The sequence below is a fragment of the Hibiscus syriacus genome, unplaced genomic scaffold, assembly GCF_006381635.1.
Source record: "Hibiscus syriacus cultivar Baekdansim isolate YM2019G1 unplaced genomic scaffold, ASM638163v2 tig00015910_pilon, whole genome shotgun sequence".
In the NCBI taxonomy this organism is placed as follows: domain Eukaryota; kingdom Viridiplantae; phylum Streptophyta; class Magnoliopsida; order Malvales; family Malvaceae; genus Hibiscus; species Hibiscus syriacus.
Genome location: NW_024062374.1, coordinates 173,787 through 192,734, shown reverse-complemented (window position 1 = coordinate 192,734; position 18,948 = coordinate 173,787). Strand labels below are relative to the sequence as shown.

General features: G+C 34.8%; 2 protein-coding genes and 1 pseudogene across 2 annotated transcripts; all 3 read right to left on the bottom strand.

The window, feature by feature from the left end:
- Window positions 1-904: 904 nt before the first annotated feature.
- On the bottom strand, window positions 905-3,696 carry LOC120208057 (annotated as a pseudogene).
- A 4,359-nt stretch (window positions 3,697-8,055) lies between these two features.
- LOC120208066 (ethylene-responsive transcription factor CRF5-like) lies at window positions 8,056-9,956 on the bottom strand. The gene is made up of 3 exons (XM_039207432.1): window positions 9,898-9,956; window positions 9,816-9,820; window positions 8,056-9,285 (listed from the first exon to the last, which is right to left on the bottom strand). Exons 1-3 carry the CDS (start codon window positions 9,954-9,956, stop codon window positions 8,219-8,221), a joined length of 1,131 nt encoding a protein of 376 aa, XP_039063363.1. The 3' UTR covers window positions 8,056-8,218.
- Window positions 9,957-14,329: 4,373 nt separating this feature from the next.
- On the bottom strand, window positions 14,330-15,867 carry LOC120208065 (ethylene-responsive transcription factor CRF5-like). Its single transcript, XM_039207431.1, has 2 exons — window positions 15,776-15,867; window positions 14,330-15,284 (listed from the first exon to the last, which is right to left on the bottom strand). Exons 1-2 carry the CDS (start codon window positions 15,865-15,867, stop codon window positions 14,330-14,332), a joined length of 1,047 nt encoding a protein of 348 aa, XP_039063362.1.
- Window positions 15,868-18,948: the final 3,081 nt, after the last annotated feature.

Genomic DNA, 18,948 nt, shown 5'->3' with positions numbered 1-18,948 from the left:
ATATGTAATGGGCGGTCCTTCTCACCGAAATATTGATTCTCGTTTTCTTAAAAACCACTGGTTTTCATTGTTTTTCTCACAGTTCAAATACATAAGCTTATTCTCTTGAAAACGCAAATGTATTACATCATTTACATGTATCCATTTGATTTTTTTTCTTTTGGCAGGAACTTCGATCGACCAAGGGGTTGCTTACATTCTGATGCTTGTGGCACTGGTGCTCACGTACCTCATCCACCCTCTGGACGCATCCTCCTACGCCTTTTAAATCACATTATTATTGTTCATTTAGTTCACAGATTGCTATGTGGGTATATCAAGTTCAATTTTTTCCCTTTCTTTTTCTGGGTAATGGGATTGCATTTGTTTTGAGAGAGTGATGGGTTCCTGATTTTTTTTTTTTACTTTATTTCTAGTTCTTGATTCTTTACTTCCAATATCACTTTTAGAATCCTTTGTACCTGTTAGTCTCTCATTTTCGTTCTTTCTAGATGACTTGCTAAAAAACACCTGTAAATCACCAAATGAAGTGTCATCTTTCACCCGAATCTCAACAAAAGGGCAGGTTTAAAGAACATTTGAACCATCAAAATACACTTTATTGCAACTCTTAACAGGAAAAAGAAAAGGTTTCTGTAGTTCTGTTTCAACTTGCACTTTGAATCAGGCTTAGCATTATGTGAAAAAAGAATAGGACAATATACAGCCTGGAATTTCCAGACTCTAAAATTATTGAAGAAATGTTGCCTTTTTTGAGTCTCGAGCATGGGAATAAATAAAAAACTTTTTCAGGGTTGTTTGAAGAAACATGATGGATTTTTTGATGGGGGACCATACGTGTGCGTGTGCTATTCTTTTGTTATCATTTTATGTCGGGTAATTATGCTCGAAAATTAAATTGGCATTAGTTGGGGCACGAATCCAAGTCTTTCACTCATGATCTTCGTGTCTGTGATGTAAAGCGTACTTGACAACTTCATAAAACAAAACAACTATCCCCACAGAGGGACCAGTGCGACCAACACGAGGACCAAGTCCAGTAAACAGCCCCTTTATCTTTCCATCCCTGCTCCAAATAACAGTTTTGGGACAATGAGTTAATAATGAAGGTGAATATACAGGATAACCTCAAATGAGCTAACCTAATAATATATTAGGTAGTTTGACAACAAGATAGAGCAATATGTATCTCCTAAAATTGGTCTCAAGCACAACACATACTATTGCTATAAAATAAAAGTTAGCATTGAACTTCAGTTTGGAAATCATTAAAGTTAGAAACAAAATACACTCATCCAAAGCACTTTACCATGCTTATGTGTATGTGACTACGTGTGCATGTCTGGTTTGTGCGTGGTGGGGGAAAGGGACAGCATGCGGTTTCTTTGTAATGTTCATCCTATCTTAATGGTACTTAAATGCATATCAAGTAAAGCTTGACTAGGAAGTTGAGACCTCTATCTGTCGTCGGTTTTTTACAACATCTAGGGGACAGGTAATAGCAGCTGCAATGCTTCCTGCTCGACACCAGTGGCAAAATTTGCTCCAAGGATGCTACATCCACCAGCTTCATCACCCACTGAAGCAAGCAGTTTTCTCCTGATCTGAAGAGGGAGAAACCAGAATTAAGTTGAACTTATAAGCTAGCATCAAACATATTTAGAAGTTTAAAAAGAAAAAACACACACACACTTATCCTTCTTGAAGGGTTAAGGAAATGAAGTCTCACCGGCTCAAGTGTTGCCCAACAGATCGCAGAGAAAGGAACGTCACGAGCAAGTTGTGAACTAAGGCATGTCCGTAAGACACGGTAGTTCTGTACTGCTATGAAGAATATGTCAGCAACAGTGACCATCTTAGTTTAATCAAACTATCTCACTTACAATAAAATTTCTCATTCAAGGCCAAATAGATTTTTTCGGGAAGAGAGTAACCAATTCAATGGTTAACTTACAGTTTTGAACGCAATTTGTGCTTGTTACTGGGTTGATGACTCCAACTAACGACTTCCATAAGCCTGCAGGCTTCATACCACCTTTAGTTTCTTTAAATGCTTGGTAACAAATTAAAAGATTCATAAAGTTGAACTTCATTCACTTCTGCAGAGTAACAAATTGAGGACAATTATAGTAACACTCCCAGTCAAATTAGAAGAGGCAAAAAAGACACTAAACTTGCATGCGGGTCCTTGCCAGTTTAACAGGATAACAAGTAATGCAAGCTAAATATCGTGCAAATGTGCCTGCAACTAATGGGACATATGGGGTCAAGGTTGGAGCATTATTAGCCGTGAATTCCTCCATTGAATTGAGGAAAATGTTATAGCAAGGCATGTAAATGCCGACCTGATTGACAGAAAAAGAAAAGAGTCCATGAGCCAAAAAAATTAAGCACATAAAAATGCTTCCTCACACTGATGCACGGGTAAAAACATGCAAAACAGGGCAGCAATAGAAGTGAAGAGGAATTTTATGAGGAAGAAAGAGAGACTCACAGTCGGCACAGCCAACGCTAAACTTGCATTTGTTCCTCTCCACAATCAGGCAAGCCCTTCCTGAAAAAAATCATTCCACAGAACCGCCAAAACTAAAAGATTATCTGTGCATTGAAATATAAAGGAGATAATACCGATGTGTAAGTATAAACAGATTCTAAAGCATATACAATCAAGGTTTAAATGATTATGCTTAGATAGATAAAATAGTTTCCACAGTTGTGTAAAATGTCTACCGCTTGGTTAACTATATCAGCTGCTACTAACCATCGTGTAAAATGTCCACGTCGGTAACGGCTTTGGAGTTTAGGGTTGAAGAATCATCGTGGGAAGTTTTTACCATGTCTCAACGTTCCCTTCAAAATCAACTCTGGAAGCCGACGCCGCGCCTATCCATGAAGGAAGCCCCTGTCTCGAGCTTACCATCTCTCTCTCTCTCTCTCTCCAAGTAAATCAAAATTCCATTGAAAGAGACGAGAAAGAGAATAGATATGTGGGAAGTTGGACAAATTATTGGAAGATTAGATTAGTTAGGTTTAATGGTTTCTTCCAGGGCTTTCCTCCTTTTTAAAAAAAATTAGTGAACTAAAATCAAATGAAAACAGAAAGTCAGATATTTGCATGGAGAAGACTGAAGAAGAGGAGGCTACGCAATGTGATTCGCGGCATGGAATTAAGGGCGCAACCCAAAGACTAAGGCCAATCCCCCCCCCCTCTTTTTTTTCTGGGGCTGCCTTCCGATTTCAAGGGTCGGTATCTTAACTGAAATTTTCCACTTACACATAGATTTAAACTTAAGATATTATTATTAAAATATTTACTATTTGAATTAACTCCTATTGATCCTCTTCTTCTTCTTTCTCTAAACTCAAAACTCTCTCTTATATTAGGGCAAACTATTATATTAATTAGTCGAACAGTGCATATAGAAGTTTATTTTTTATCTTCTATATTTGTTATAGTGTTCAAGAAACTCATCACATTGAAATGATGAGTTTTAATAAAATATATATTTTTATTAAATTTTATTCCATCAAGATAAAAAATTTAAATAAAAAAATATTTTTTATTTAAATTATTGTAATAAATGTCGTAGATCCCTGAATAAACTATATATACCTTATTGAATTAATTAATTAAACTGCAGTTTGCCCAATTTCAAATTAAGCCCAAAAGATGCTAGAAAGCCTGAACCGGAACATATAAATTTGAGACTTGTATTCCAATATGTCAACAGCCAAGTACATAAATGGATTGATGCAATGCATGCATGACTTACATTACACGACAAAAGAAAATTAAAAGGAAAAACGAAACATTTCTGAAGAAATTGAGTTGTAGTTCCATTTTTTTTTTGGTAAACGAAGGAGAGTAAAACTAGATTAACTTAAACAATGATGTCTTATATTCCTAATGTCGTCTTGGAGCTTTAGGGCTGCTAGTCCTATAGGTCAGAGGAAAGTTGCTCCCTTAAAATTATTTTTGTCCACCATTATTGTCAATGCATCAACTACTCTATTCACTTCTCGTCGGGTTTGCGTGAAGGTTATTGTCCAATTTCTCTTAGTCAATTCTCTTATATATTGCAAAATGGTCGGTGACGACACCACTCGTATGTTTTCTGAGCATAGTTTAAAAACTTCTGCACTGTCGGTTTCCAGTAATACCTTTTTAACACCTAGTTTCCATGAATGTGTTAATCCCTCGAAAATTCCCCAAAGTTCCGCTTCAATCACCGAGCCGATCCCTACAGCTTTAGCAAAACCAATTATCCATTCCCCATCGTTAGATCTTGTTACTCCCCCGCATGTTGTGTATTGATCATTAATAACGCGGCTCAGTTAGATCTCCTGCCACAAATGACCTCCGGAGGCATTTTTGAGTTACCAAAGTCATTTTTTCTGTTTCTTTGGAATTTAGGTATGCGGATCGGGTTATATGCTTAAGGCGTGAATGTTTAATGTAAGTCTTGGAAAATAAATTTAAATATCAATTTGTGTCTGTTTAAAATATGAGATAAACTTGAATCCTAACATTCAATATCTCACTATGAACACATCTTGATTGTCTGAAACAAAACTTGCGGTGGAATTAGTACAAATATAATACTGTTGGTCGGCATGATAAAGTTGAAATGTGTATGAAAGGCTGGATGATATCAGAATTAATTTTACTGCAATTCCAACAGCATTCCGCCATTAATAAAACGATAGTGCAACAAATGGGAAAACTGGAAACCCTTCTGCAGATGCGAAAGCAACCTCTAAACTTCCTTCAGTGAAAGCTTGTGGAACAATACGGAGCATTAAAGAATGGAAGGTAGGGCTCAGGGATCTACTTTTTAATGGTTTCTTGGTTGGACAGAATCATTTCATGGGTGTCCTGTTTGGTTTAAAGGGAAAGTTTGTGCTTGGAACTGAGAAGCTAGCTGGTCGTGCCCCACTGTGTCAATTATGTAATGTATGTATGTCTTGCCCTGCATTGCATTTTCAAGTCATATATTGGCATAATTATGCTGCTCCGTCTCATCAAACCCATCCCTAATGGACCATGTATGTACCATAATGGCATCCCATTGAACCCCAAGGAATTCAAATGGCGTGCCATTATCACTCATCATACACGATTTTAATCCATGATTATGATTTTCTTCAAATAAAAGAAGAAGAAAAATTGAACACATGATTGTGATGTGCTGGGATCAATTGGTACTGAATTAATGTACAGTGGTCTGGCTCTTTGCAGAAGCAAAAGAACATAGAAAAAGGGAAAATCACCTTTTAGGTCACTAAACTATGGTCAAAATTCTATTTTGACCGATAAACTAAGAATTTTGCCAATTAAATTACTAAACTTTTGATTTGATTTCAATCGAGCCATCTATCCTCAAGTTGTTGTTAGTCACTAACTTAATTGATGACATGACTTGATTTTTATTAGGATAATAACACATTCAATAAAATGGTGATGCATGTCATCGTCTTATTAATGAAAATTAAAAAATATATAAATTAGATTTGTGAAGAACCAAATCTGAAACTTTAAACGCTAGTAGATGTAAGATTTTATACTAAAATATGGATTAGGTTGGAGATTGAACTTAGATTAACATTAACCACTATGAGAAATCAAATAGTTTTTAGTTAAAAGAATATATGATTATCACAACTCAAAATTATCAAATAAATTATTAAAGATAGAATCTCGTCTGCAGTTTAATGATGCTGAAGATAATTTACCCCAGAAAAAACATACTCAGTTTCACCATTAGACTGGCCCTAAAGCGCATCCACAGTGACCAAATCTAATAACCCCGTTACAACCTAAGGTTTGATATAATTTTTAAATAATATATTACTTAAATTTATATTTTACAAATATAATCTTAATCCATATAATTATACAGCTGCTATTGACATCTTGTTTGCATGTATGTGATTCCATTGGTCAGCCGTCCAGATTAACGGAAATAAAAAAGAACCCTAAACCATCATTTAAAAAGGCAGGTTATGATTTGGGGTTCATGCTCAAGAACCTATCAATATCAATACGCTCGAGTTCCCTTAACCTTAAATTTTCCACATATTGTGTTACAATAATAAATAAATGTTAATAAAATAAGAAAAATAAATGTGGGACCCACAGGATTGGCAACTAGCATTAAAACCAATCCCACGTAACTTCAAGGATGGGTCCTACTTCTTTGGTTTAACCTTTCAACGGGATGAGTGGCTGAGATTTAATACGACCTGCACTTTTTAAATAGTAATCGTAGCATGCTACATTTCCTTTGACCTCACCGCAATTTTTCTTTTTTCTTTTTGCCCATGTGATGCAACAGAGATTTTGTGGGCCAACCTGTTTTTCTCTGAGCAAATGTTCAGGTGGATTCAAGCCCAGTAAGATTGGGACTGAAAGGGCTAAAACCACGTGTCATTCACGTGATCAGATGAGTCAAAAAGACCTCCATAATCAGTCTCCAGGTATAATCTCGATGTACTAAAATTCCTCCCTTTAACTTTTCCGAGAGCTGTTATTTTTTCAAAAATATAAATATTATTTTAGTAATAAAATTTTTAAAATTCAGATTTTTCTTTTATGTTCGGTAATTTATTACACACTAAAGACTAGGGTAGTAAGCCTTTTTAACATATTTAACACCAGGAAGGAAGTAGCTGAGGTAGCTGGTTAAAATCAACAACTTTGCCTTGGATATTGCATGTATATGGCCTGCTTGGCTCCACCATGACCGAGTATTCTCATTTCTCACCCCATCTCTTTATTAATATTAGTTATTGCCGAATTGAATTCTGACGACTGGTGGTGCTGTGCTACGGGTCGTCGAATGAAACATAGACAGATAGAATCAGAGGTAGGTCATCTGAAGCCGACACGAAGCTACAACTTCTTGTTGTAGGCTATAACACCAATGACCAAACCCCCTTTTATTATTTTCAAGTTGCAAGCCTTTAACACTTCAACTCTACAATGAATAATGCTTAAACGTTAACCAGTGATACTGTTTCAAGCAGTAGTCGAGTTTCATGGTGACAGTGAAAAGAGATGGAAGTACAGACCATGTACTTATCTTGTTTTGCTGTGTTTTGATACCAATCCAAAATCGTCTCAAATCATTCCACAAATTCAACAACCTTTGTGATGATGTGAAATTTCGTAGAAAGAGTTTGTTCTAGCGGCGTCAAATGTATTCAAAATGGTTAAGTTTCTTCCTCACAGTAAAAGCTGTCCATCACACAATAAACGGAGTTGAATTGGAGTAGTTTTAGGGTCTCCTAATTTAAGTTACCAGACAAATATGTAGCCTACAAAAGCCAAATGCCAAAATAGGTCTTAATTTGGTAATACATGCATATATATAGGAATCATTTTTATCCGTTAATTAAGAATGGATGCATGAGTGGCTCAGGAGTTACATTTGCAGCGTTTGACCGGCCCGGGGTCATGTTTTCACAAAACGTGTGCTCCTGCCGTCTTCACTAATTTCACCATTCAGTCATGATAGCATAATTTTAATCGTGACAGTGAAATTTAGGGCACGAGAACCGGGAAGTGAAAGTAACTAAGGAGCACTGTTTTTAGGCTATCAAAGTGTGGGATTTTAAAAAAGGGTCATAATTTTTTTTCCTTGTTTGATTGAGGTGGCTTTTAAAGCATTGGCACAAGGAAAGCCAAACAGGGGAACATGTGACACGGGATTGAAAGCCACTGCTTAAAAAGAATGGCTCCATGTTTTGTAATAGAACCCAGAAACAAAATAGATTTTATGGCTAAGGTGGCGAACCGTTGAACATGGTCCCCAACCTTAGCTTATACTCGGCAGCCTTTTCCAATGCCCGAAATTAAATATGAAGGAAAATAAAATAAAAAAATATCTCACCGACCCCCATCAGTAGCACAGACAAGAAAAAAATATCTAAAGTAAAGAATTGATTTTGAACAAAAGCCGTAACCGCTAAGCACACAACAAAACGACCACGCCAAAGGAACCGCACACCGAACCGATTCAATTAAAAAGAGAAGATAAGCCATGCACAAAAAAGAACCAAGAATTTACATGTTTTCTTAGCGTTTCTTTACACACTGTACTAGAGAAACACGCCCACTAAAAGAAAACTGGAAATATGTATCCAAAATTCCACTCGGAATTTACCATGTAGATCATTGCAGGAGTTCGCGTTGTGTCCAGGAGGAATTACAGTGATTTTAATAGTAATTGTCGACATCCCACGTACAAGACTCGAAATTGACGTCTAATTTTAGAGAAATATCAGTAAAATCGAGTTCCAAATGGTCTTCTGGTAACCTTGTTTCATCAAACAATATAGGTTGGAGATTATCAGCATTGAAGTGATCACATAAAACACCCGGATCTGCTAACAAATACTCATCTGATAAGTTATTTTGTCCTATTTGGAGTTCGTCAAGGGGTTTCCACTGGATTTCGATGCGCTCCGAGGAGTCATCTTTGGAATCCTTTCGGAGTTGAGCTTCTTCGTTGGAGTGGAATCTGAGAACTGATGTAGGTGAGCAAAGAGACTGGGAGTCTTGAGCCGAGTCATACCCGGAAATCATTTCGAGATCAATCTCCGTTGGAGAATGTCTCGGAAAGTTTGTGGGAGCATCAGGGCCTTTGATTCGAACCGCGGCTCGGTCATACTCCAAAGCAGCTTCCTCAGCAGTGTCATAAGTACCGAGCCAGACCCTGGTTCGAGTCGTAGGGTCTCTGATCTCGGCAGCCCATCTCCCCCACGGCCTTTGTCGAACACCACGATACTTGACACCGTTGGATAAACACTGCTGCTGCTTCTTTGATCTCATATTTACCTGAATGCTTTTACTAAATATTTGCCTGTTTTGTTTGTTCACTGGCCTGGAGGAATTGACAGCGGAACAATCCTCGATCCTGATTTCGTTTACATGCCTTTTCACCCTCTGATGCCTCGCCCCTTCACATTCGTCGCTAGAAGAATCCGTGGCATCCCCATCAGTGACACAAATCCTCACAATTTTAGGGGCTTTAGCTTTGGATTCCGTCGGAAACCACTTGCTCGACGGCTTCACCAGTTTGCTAGTTACAGTTTTTTGCTCTGTATATTTCACCGGGAGCAAACTCCCTGGCTTCATCTCCAAAACAAGATCTTCGAAAGTGGATTTAAAAAAAAAACAAAAACAAAGAAGATACAAAAATCTGTAAATAAACAATATTCTGAAAGCAAATTGTTGGAGAGTAAAGAGCGAGAGACCAGAGATAAACAGAAGAGTTTCTGTTGCTAAGGAGAGTCAAAACCGCAAGAATCGCTGTTTTATAGGAGTATCTTGAATATCTCTCTACTTTATTAGAAGTTTAATTTCCGTTTTTGTTTTTCTTTTAATTAACTACTATTAAAAATTGTTAAATTATAATTTTTTTAACAATCAATATAAGGGTAATTACGAATTTAGGACCTAAACTATCAGTTTTGGTTCGTTTTATTATCTAAACTTTAAAATTTTGAAAATTATGTCCAACGTTTAGTTTTTGTTTCATTTTAGTACTCGTTGTTAAAATCTTAACGGCAGAGCTGAAGTGACTTTTTAAAAAAATATATATATATTATTATTTATATTATTTTTAATTAGTTTTATTCAATTAATATTGATTTTACATATATAAATAATTATTTAATTATTTTTCTTTTTTCTGAATAAATGTTGAATTTTATTCATCTAAAAAGAACCTCTCTGTACAAGTCAATTTAAAAAAAACACCTCATCCAACATAAAACCTCCATGTACAAGTCAACTTATAAAAACAAAATACCTCGCCTATAAACACCATAATAAAGAATGAAAAGAAAAAAAAATCCTATAACAGATTCCATGCAGCAGCAAGCACCGAACACCTGCCCAGAATACGCTCCTTTAACCTTAACGTATCAGTATTCTTTATCAGTGAAACCATACCCTCAATTTCTCTAAGACTAACTCCATGCAATCTACCGTTCCTCTTCTGCTAAATATGATAAATATAACAACACCAAGCAACCGCAATGGTGGTCCCTAATAAAGTTTTTCCTTTATCATGCGCTATAACTCAAATCACCATATCACTCCAACAAACCCCAAGCCAACTAACATGATAGGTTTGTAAAATACTAGACCAAATCTGCCTAGCAAAGTTACATTCAACAAACAAATGGTCCATACTTTCAAACTATAACCACAAAGAATGCAAGAGGGATCAATATGACCCCAACGGAGCATGCAAACCTTTATTCGCAAGTGATCAAGAAGAGTCAGCCACGAAATGAACGAGTATATAGGGCTAAACATACCAATCCAGATAATCATGCACCAAGGAATCTTATCTTGCTTATACCAAATCACTTCCCAAACCTTCTTTGTATGAAAGCTCCTATCCAAACCACTCACAAGAGTATAGTCATCCTACAAACTCAAAATTTTCTTCCATGCCCAACTATGATTATTTAATTATTTTCATTTTAAAATAAATTGATAAATTATTTAATTTAAATTTATTTTTTTATAAGTTAAAAAATAATTTTTGTATGTATTAAATTAATTCTTAATCTTATTTGGTAATTAAATGCTTGAATATTTTGTGAGATGTTCCAAGTTGGAATCATAGATTTAACAAATTTCTTTCATTTTATAGTGATAGTTTATTATAAGTTAAATATATAGTTTGACATTTAGATCCAATTATTGTGCTAGCTCATACGGTTGAGCACTTCTCCTTTTCCCAAGAGATCCAGGTCCGATTCCTGCTAAGCAGTAACCTCTCCCTTGGGAGTTTATGTTTATTTTATTTCTAATAAGGTAGTGACATGTGTCACGACCTTATTAGTGAATGAAATTAATTAAAAAATAATATAAATAATAATATAATAATTAAAAAAAAATCTATATCAACGTTAAGTTTTTAATGGTAAGGTTTTAAAATAAAACAAAAAATAAACATTAGATATAATTTTGAAGAAATTAAAAATTTAAGTACTAAAATGGATCAAAACTAATAGTTTAAATTAAATACGTAGTTTTCCCTTAAATGGATTAGAGAATAGAGATAATTACAAAATCAAAGATTCCGATCACCACTGCAGATATCAAACGACTCGTCGCATTTCCTTCTTAATTACGAGTTTCCTGTCCCTCTGTTGGTAAGTAGAATTCAATTAGATTAAAAATTATACTTTTAAAACTTTAAGTTATTTGTATTAAGTTATTTAAATTAATTTGAATTTTGAGTATGGCCTTTTAGGTTGGAGTTTAAGTAGAGTTGTAATTTATAAAATTTAAATAATTAAAAATAATATTACTTTAATCTTTAATTAAATAATTTGATTATCTTATTATTAATCTTTTTTTTCTTAATTGTTTGTTTTAAGTCATTTTTCTGTCAAATTTACTAACATTCTTAAACATTATAGAATATTTATATAGTTTCGATTCTTATTTTTAATAATATATTTTTTAATTTAATCGTACAATTACAATTTTATATAATCACATTACTCCTCTATCAACACACACACATATAATTTTATTTTAGCAATAATTTTTTCCTTTTTAAATTTAGTCCTTTAGTTTTTTATTTTCACTTTATTCTTTCGATCATAAATTTTTATAGCTTTTTATTCTAATCAATTCTTTTACTTTGTTATAGTCTCGTCAATAGTTTTCTCTCAAAATTCTTTCATTTAGAAAATAATGTTATAAATATATTCTATAATTTTAGGTGATATTTAATTTATTAAAATACTATAAATCTTACTTATCATGTGAAAAAAATATTAATATATATCTTATATGATTAAAAAATCATTCAAATTTGAATCAATATGTATCGTATTGTTATAAATAATTATAATTAAATTTAAAAAATTTAATTATAAAAAATAAAATTTAAATGATAAAACAAGATTTATCGACTCAATTAATATTAATAAATTTTTTATTCAATAGAATACTCGGTCGAACTCAGAGTAAGTTTGGTCCTTCGAAAATAAAAACTTGTCTCACGCTCTAATGATCCTTGTGTGGTACACGCTTCATCCGCACTGGATACCTATTCACAATGAGGAGATTTGATTTGGTGGTGAGTTAGTGAACACCTATTTACATATTTTATAAATTTAATCTTAATTTTAATTTAATACAATAAATTAATTCTCTAATAAGATGGTTTATAATTGAAAATATTTAGGGTATATCTTATGCTGCATCTTAACGTTGATAAATAAATATAATAAAGATGAGAAAAAGACTCAAATTTACTATTTAAATTATAACTGATAATATTCTTATATCTTAATTTAAATTCATACTCTAACTTTAAAATATATATTTCTTTTTTACTTTAAGAATATATTATTAAATTATTATATTAGTAGTTTATGATTTAACATATATATAATATATTATCAATTTTGCATAAGTCTTGGACTTAGCTAATTTGTAATTCACTTTATTATATACTTTGAAGATATGGATTCAAATCCCTTCAATCGCATTATTATTTCCTTTAATTTTTATAAATAAGATAACGTTTAATAGAATATGTTGTCAACCTTAAATCAAGCTATTAAACCCAACTTCCTCATGTTCAAATCCTCTCGTTCTCACTTTGATTTTATAATTTTTCATCAAATTAAACGATGACACACTTTGAAAATGGTTGGATGAAAAAACTTATTAAATTAAATAAAAAATGAGACTAAATTGATAAAATATATAAATAATGATAATCAAATGTTTAATTATAAAAATTTATTTAATTGTTTGTTCTTGTTAAATGTAAATGGCTTAACCGATATCATTTAAATAGTTAAGTAATTTAAAAAATAGTTAATAAATTTGATTAGAAAAAGTAGTTTAGTAGTCTAAATAAAACATACCCCATTGTGAAGTGACTATTCATGTAATTTACCGTAGATAAATAATACGATTATGTATCCTATTCCGATCCTAACACTACTTCCTTGTCTATAAATATTAAACCCCATGATTCCGTTATGCCAAGGACCTAATTTTTTCTCACTTTCTGGCAGGCACCCCAGTCATATCACGCGCCGCCGCTTACCTCCATTTTCTACGCCGGTCCCTCCTTTTCACGTTGCTTGCAAACCCTGCAGGATTAGGGTGTGTGGAATAGCAAAATTATCCGCTTGTTTTTCTTGTTTCTACCTTGATGCCCCTTAGCGGCCGCTTCATTTTGTTGTTCGAGATGCAGTTGGAACTTCACCTGTTTCAGCCAAGGAATCATCATCCAAGCGCCTTACATGTGTTAAAGAGATTCAGGGGCCAAGGCCCTCAAAGGCACGCAAAGAAACGATGCACTGGTTTGTTTTTGTTACCATATGTAATGTAAACCAGAAGCAACAAGAATAGCAGATCAAGATTCATGCAATGCAATGATGGGCAGAAATCACGATCCTTTCCAACGCACCGGGGTCCTCTAGTGTCTAAATGAATTGTCCTATTCAATCAAACTCACTGATTTAAGGTTTGAAGCTATAAAGGCGAAAAATCCATCCCGTAAACGGTACGATAACTTTGAAATGCCTCTTAATATGGAACAAAACGTGTGCTCTGTCTTCACTAATTTCATATGAGATCGTATTCATTCATTAATGATAGCATAATTTTAGCCGTGACAATGAAATTTAGACCACGAGAACCGGGAGTGAAAGTAACTAACGAGCACTGTTTTTGGGCTATCGAAGTGTAAGATTTCCGACAGTGTCATTATTTTTCCCCCCTGTTTATCGAGGGGGCTATTAAAAGATCCACACTAGGAAAACCAAACAGGGGAGCACGTGACGCCGTGAATTGGAAGCCATTGCTTGAAAAGAATGGCTCCATATTTTGTAATAAAACCCAGAAACTAAAAAGATTTCAAGGCTAACGAGTGGCTAAGGTGATGACTATCGACCATGGTAGCTAGCCCCCAACATTAGCTTAAACTTGGAACCCTTTTCCAATGCCCATATTAAATATGATATAATGAAGGAAAATATCTCACCGACTCCCTTCAAATACACAAAATATTTTCCCCCCTAACAAAAGCCATAACCGCGAAGCACACGACTAAAGGACCACGCCAAATGAAACGCACACCGAACTGACTCAATTAAAAAAAGAAGATAAGTCATGCACAAGAAAGAACCCAAGAATTTACATATTTCTTCTCATTCCCTTGCACACTAAAAGAAAACTGAAAAAATGTATCCAAAATCCCACTCGGAATTTACCATGTATTTACCAGATAATTCCAAGACTTCAGCGTTGTACATAGTCAGAATTACGCTGATTTTAATAATAATTATCGACATCCCACGTACAAGACCCGAAGTCAACATCAAATTTTACAGAAATATCAGCATAATCAAGTTCCAAACGGTCATCTGGGAACCTCATTTCATCAAACAATATAGTTTCGAGATTATCAGCATTGAAGTGATCACATAAAACACCCGGATCTAGTAACAAATATTCATCTGATAAGTTACCGTGTTCTATTTGGAGTTCGTCAAGGGGTTTCCACCGACTTTCGATGTCGTCCAAAGAGTCATCTTTTGAGTCCGTTTGGAGTTGAGCTTCTTTGTTGGACTGGAATCTGAGAACTGATGTAGGTGAACGGCGGGATTGGGAGTCTTGAGCCGAGTCATACCCGGAATTCATTTCGAGATCAACCTCCGGTGTAGAAGGTCTCACCGGAGGTTTCACAAAGTTTGTGAGAGCATCAGGGCCTTTCATTCGAATCGCGTGTCGATCATACTCCAAAGCAGCTTCCTCGGCAATGTCATAAGTACCGAGCCAGACCCTGGTTCGAGTCGTAGGGTCTCTGATCTCGGCCGCCCATCTCCCCCAAGGCCTCTGTCGTACGCCACGATACTTGATGCCGTTGGATAAACACTGCTGCTTCTGCTTTGCTCTCGTATTTACCTGATTGATTTTACTAAATATTTGCCTGCTTTGCTTGTTTGCTGGCTTGGAGGATTGGACAGCGGAACAACCCTCAATCCTGATTTCGTTTATATGCCTTCTCACCTTATGATGCCTCGCCCCTTCACATTCATCGCTGGAAGAATCCGTGGCATCCCAATCGGTGACACAAATCCTGACGATTTTAGGGTCTTTAGCTTTGGATTCCATCGGAAACAACTTGATCGACGGCTTGACCACTTTGCTAATTACAGTTTTTTGCTCTGTATACTTCACCGGAACCCGACTAGTTGGCTTAATCTCCAAAACAGAATCTTCAAAACTGGGTTTTAGAAGAAAAAAAAAGACGTAAAAATCTGTAAAGAAACAATATTTTGAAAGCAAATTGTTGGAGAGTAAACAGCGAGAGACCAGTGATAAACAGGAGAGTTTCAGTTGCTAAGGAGAGTCAAAATGACAAGAATCGCTGGCTGCTTTATAGGAGTCTCTTGAATACTACTACTTTATTAGAAGAGAATTTATTTTCGTTTTTAAATTAATTATTAAATTAGTACTAATTAATGCATATGGATTATGGAATTGAGATGGTTACAAAACCAGAGATTCCGATCTCCGTCGAAGATCCCGAACGGTTCACTGTGTTTCCTTCTGAATGACACGTGTGCTGACCAATGAGCTTCGTCCTCAAAAAAATAAAAAACTTGTCTCACGTTCAAGCTTCTTTTCCATTGGATACTTACCCACAATGAATGATGAGATTTGATCTGCTGGTGAGCAAGACGACAGTGACAGCATGTGAGATTAGTAATTCACACACTGACTGGTGACATATCCGTCACCGGAGGCACAGAGAGAGAGGGGAGGAGAGGAAGGACAAGCTCTGTTCCACTTGTACTGTTCGCCATGTCAGCATACTGATTTTGACTAAAAGTTATTAAAATATTTGTATTCTTTGACCAATAAAATATTAAGATATTACTAAATAATATACTTATTGATATCTAAAGTTAACAACTTTTTAAATTGGTACCTAAGTTTTGGATTAACTTTTTCAAGTTAGCTTTTTTAAAATATATGTATTTCTGATGAAGTATTATTCCAACCACCAATAAACTTATTAATGTGATATTTGTTGGTAATGCCAAATTTAAAATTATTTAAAAATCGATTTTAATAAAATTTTGAAAATTTTAATTTTTACTTATTGATGTGATACTTATTGGTAATGCCAATTTTAAAATTAATTAAATATTGATTTTAATAAAATTTTAATTTTTCTTATTGAATTATTAAAGTTAAAATCTATACACGTCTATCGATATTAATGTTGCTTGACTTAATTTTATCTATTACATATAACATATATATTTTTATTATATATTTTTGTTAAAATATTTTTATTACAAAATTTTAAAAACAGATAAAATTATATAAATAATTTTTTTACAAAACTTATCAATCAAGTAATTTCCTATATAAAAATAGATAAAATTATGATTATCTCTCCTATTCCAATACTAACACGACTTCTTCTTCTATAAATATTGAAAAAATTATTAGATAGATCTGGCTCACTACGTCATCTGTAGTCCCAACTAATAAGGTATATCATTTTTTCAAGTTGAATCTTCACCTCTTTCTTATGTGTAAAAAAATATTATTTTTTCCATAAATATTTGACCCCCCACAACCCTCTTCTTGCCATCGGGGGATTACCATATTCCACGAAACCCCATTCTCTCTCTCTCTCCCTATCTCGCATGCACCCCAATTGTCACGCGCCGCAACGTCCTTCCAATTCTTACGCCGCAACGTCCTTCCAATTCTTACGCCGCTCCCGCCTTTTCACTTTGTATGCAAAACCTGGAGTTAGGGTTTTTTGGATAGCATAATCATCCATTTGTTTTTCATTTTTTATCTCTATAATTTGTTTTTATAGGTGAAGGTTAGTTTAGGGTTACGACGAAGATGGACAGCGAGGATGGAGTTGATGATTTGACATTTAAAGTTAATTTTGGCGGTGATGGAGCAACCAAATTTAAGGATAGAGTCCAGAAAAAACTCAAGGAGTTTGTGGGAGACTACACTGCTGATACTCTTGTGGGTTGTGTGATTGTGTTATTGAGAAACGACATAGGCAAAAATGAAGCAATGAAGGATTTAAATGTTTTTCTTTGGGACGACGTCGATTCTTTCGTCATCTGGTTGTTGTTGGGAAATAAAACGAGAAAGAGTAATTTCCCTATAACCAGATTAGTGAGAATACGAAATAAAAGCGAAAAAATAATACCCGAAATTGATAAAGGAGTTCAGCCAATTATGCCTACTCTCCGGACTGCTGCAAATCTTTTACTAAGAGAAAAAATTTATAGGTGTTTACAAAACACTCACTACTCACAAGAAAACTCTCTAGTATTGGGAGAAATAAATGATTTGGGATTTTTGGGATGATTTTGAAGCTAAATGGGTAAGGATATTTATAGTTGAAGCTTAGGGACTAATCTTATAAATTTCCTAAAGTACAATGACTAAAATGCACTTATGCCATTATCAATTTCAACCAAAATTTATTGCATCGAATTCGGTGGAATTCGGTGCCCCCTTTAGCAGCCATTTTAGACTTTTCTAACAATCTTCCACTTGAAGATTGATTTTAATCTGTCTTCACACCTCGATCAATGCAACAACATTTCTGGTCTTGTTAGTCTAGCATGCCAACTGAAGCTGAACACAACTTCAGTTTGTTTGTGGTCACCGTCTTTGTCAACATGTCTGCATGATTTTAAGCTCCACTAATCTTTTCAAGTTTCAAAATCCCATCTTCCAGAAGAGATTGGATAAAATGATATCGCAATTGTATGTGCTTCGTTCTGGAATGAAAAGACGGATTCTTTGCTAGATAAATAGTACTTTGACTGTCACAATACAAGACATTGTTTTCTTGTTTATTGTCTAACTCTTCCAAGAAACTTTGGAGATAAACTATCTCCTTGTTGGCTTCTGTAACAGCGACATATTCTGTTTTAGTTGTAGAGAGAGCAACTATCTTCTGTAGTTGAGAAACCCAACTCACTGTAGTTCCTCCTAGAGTATAGACATCCCCTGTAGTGCTTCTTCTGATGTCAACATTTCCGGCTAAGTCATCATCTACATAGACTGTCAGTATCGTATCTCCACCTTTGAAATAAAGTGTTTTGTTTGTAGTACCCCACAGATATCTGAGGATCCATTTGACTGCTTCCCAGTGTACCTTGCATGGATTATTCATGTACCTGCTAACAGCTCCCACTGCATGAGCAATATATGGTCTAGTACAAACCATGGCATACATTAGACTTCCAATTACTGAGGCATACGACACCTTTACCATGTATGCACGTTCTTCCTCCGTCTTTGGTGACTGTTCTTTGAAGAGTCTAAAATAAACACCTAAAGGTGTACTTACTGGTTTAGCATCTTATATGTTCAACCTGGAGAGTACTTTGTTAATGTACTCAGCTTGTGATAACATCAAAGTCCTCAACTTTGTGTCACTCTTAATCCTCATCCCAAGAATCTGCTTTGCATCGCCCAGATCCTTCATAGCAAACTGATTCGACAATTTTTGCTTCAAATTTATAATCTCTTGCATGTCTGAGCCTACAACGACCATGTCATAAACGTACAATAATAAAATAATGAAGCTGTTGTCGAACCTCTTGATGTAGCAACAATGATCTGCTTGGCATCTGGTAAAACTATTGCTACTCATGAAGCTATCGAACTTCTTGTACCACTGTCTAGGAGCTTGTTTTAAACCATACAAGCTCTTCTTCAACCTGCATACCAGGTTTTTCTTGTCTGCCTCTATGAAGCCTTCTGGCTTCCTCATATAGATTTCTTCGTCCAAATCACCGTGAAGGAAAGTTGTCTTCACATCTAATTGCTCAAAATGTAAATTCTCTGCAGCTACAATTTTCAACATCAGTCTGATTGTAGACAGTTTT

Excerpts from the sequence above, each read along its gene's own strand:
- LOC120208066 (XM_039207432.1), bottom strand. The coding sequence starts at position 9,956 with ATGGTTTCACTGATAAAGAATACTGATACGTTAAGGTTAAAGGAGCGT.
- LOC120208065 (XM_039207431.1), bottom strand. The coding sequence starts at position 15,867 with ATGGCGAACAGTACAAGTGGAACAGAGCTTGTCCTTCCTCTCCTCCCC. Across the intron at positions 15,285-15,775 it reads GATATGTCACCAGTCAGTGT|TTTTGAAGATTCTGTTTTGG; the intron begins GTGAATTACTAA and ends TCTAAAACCCAG.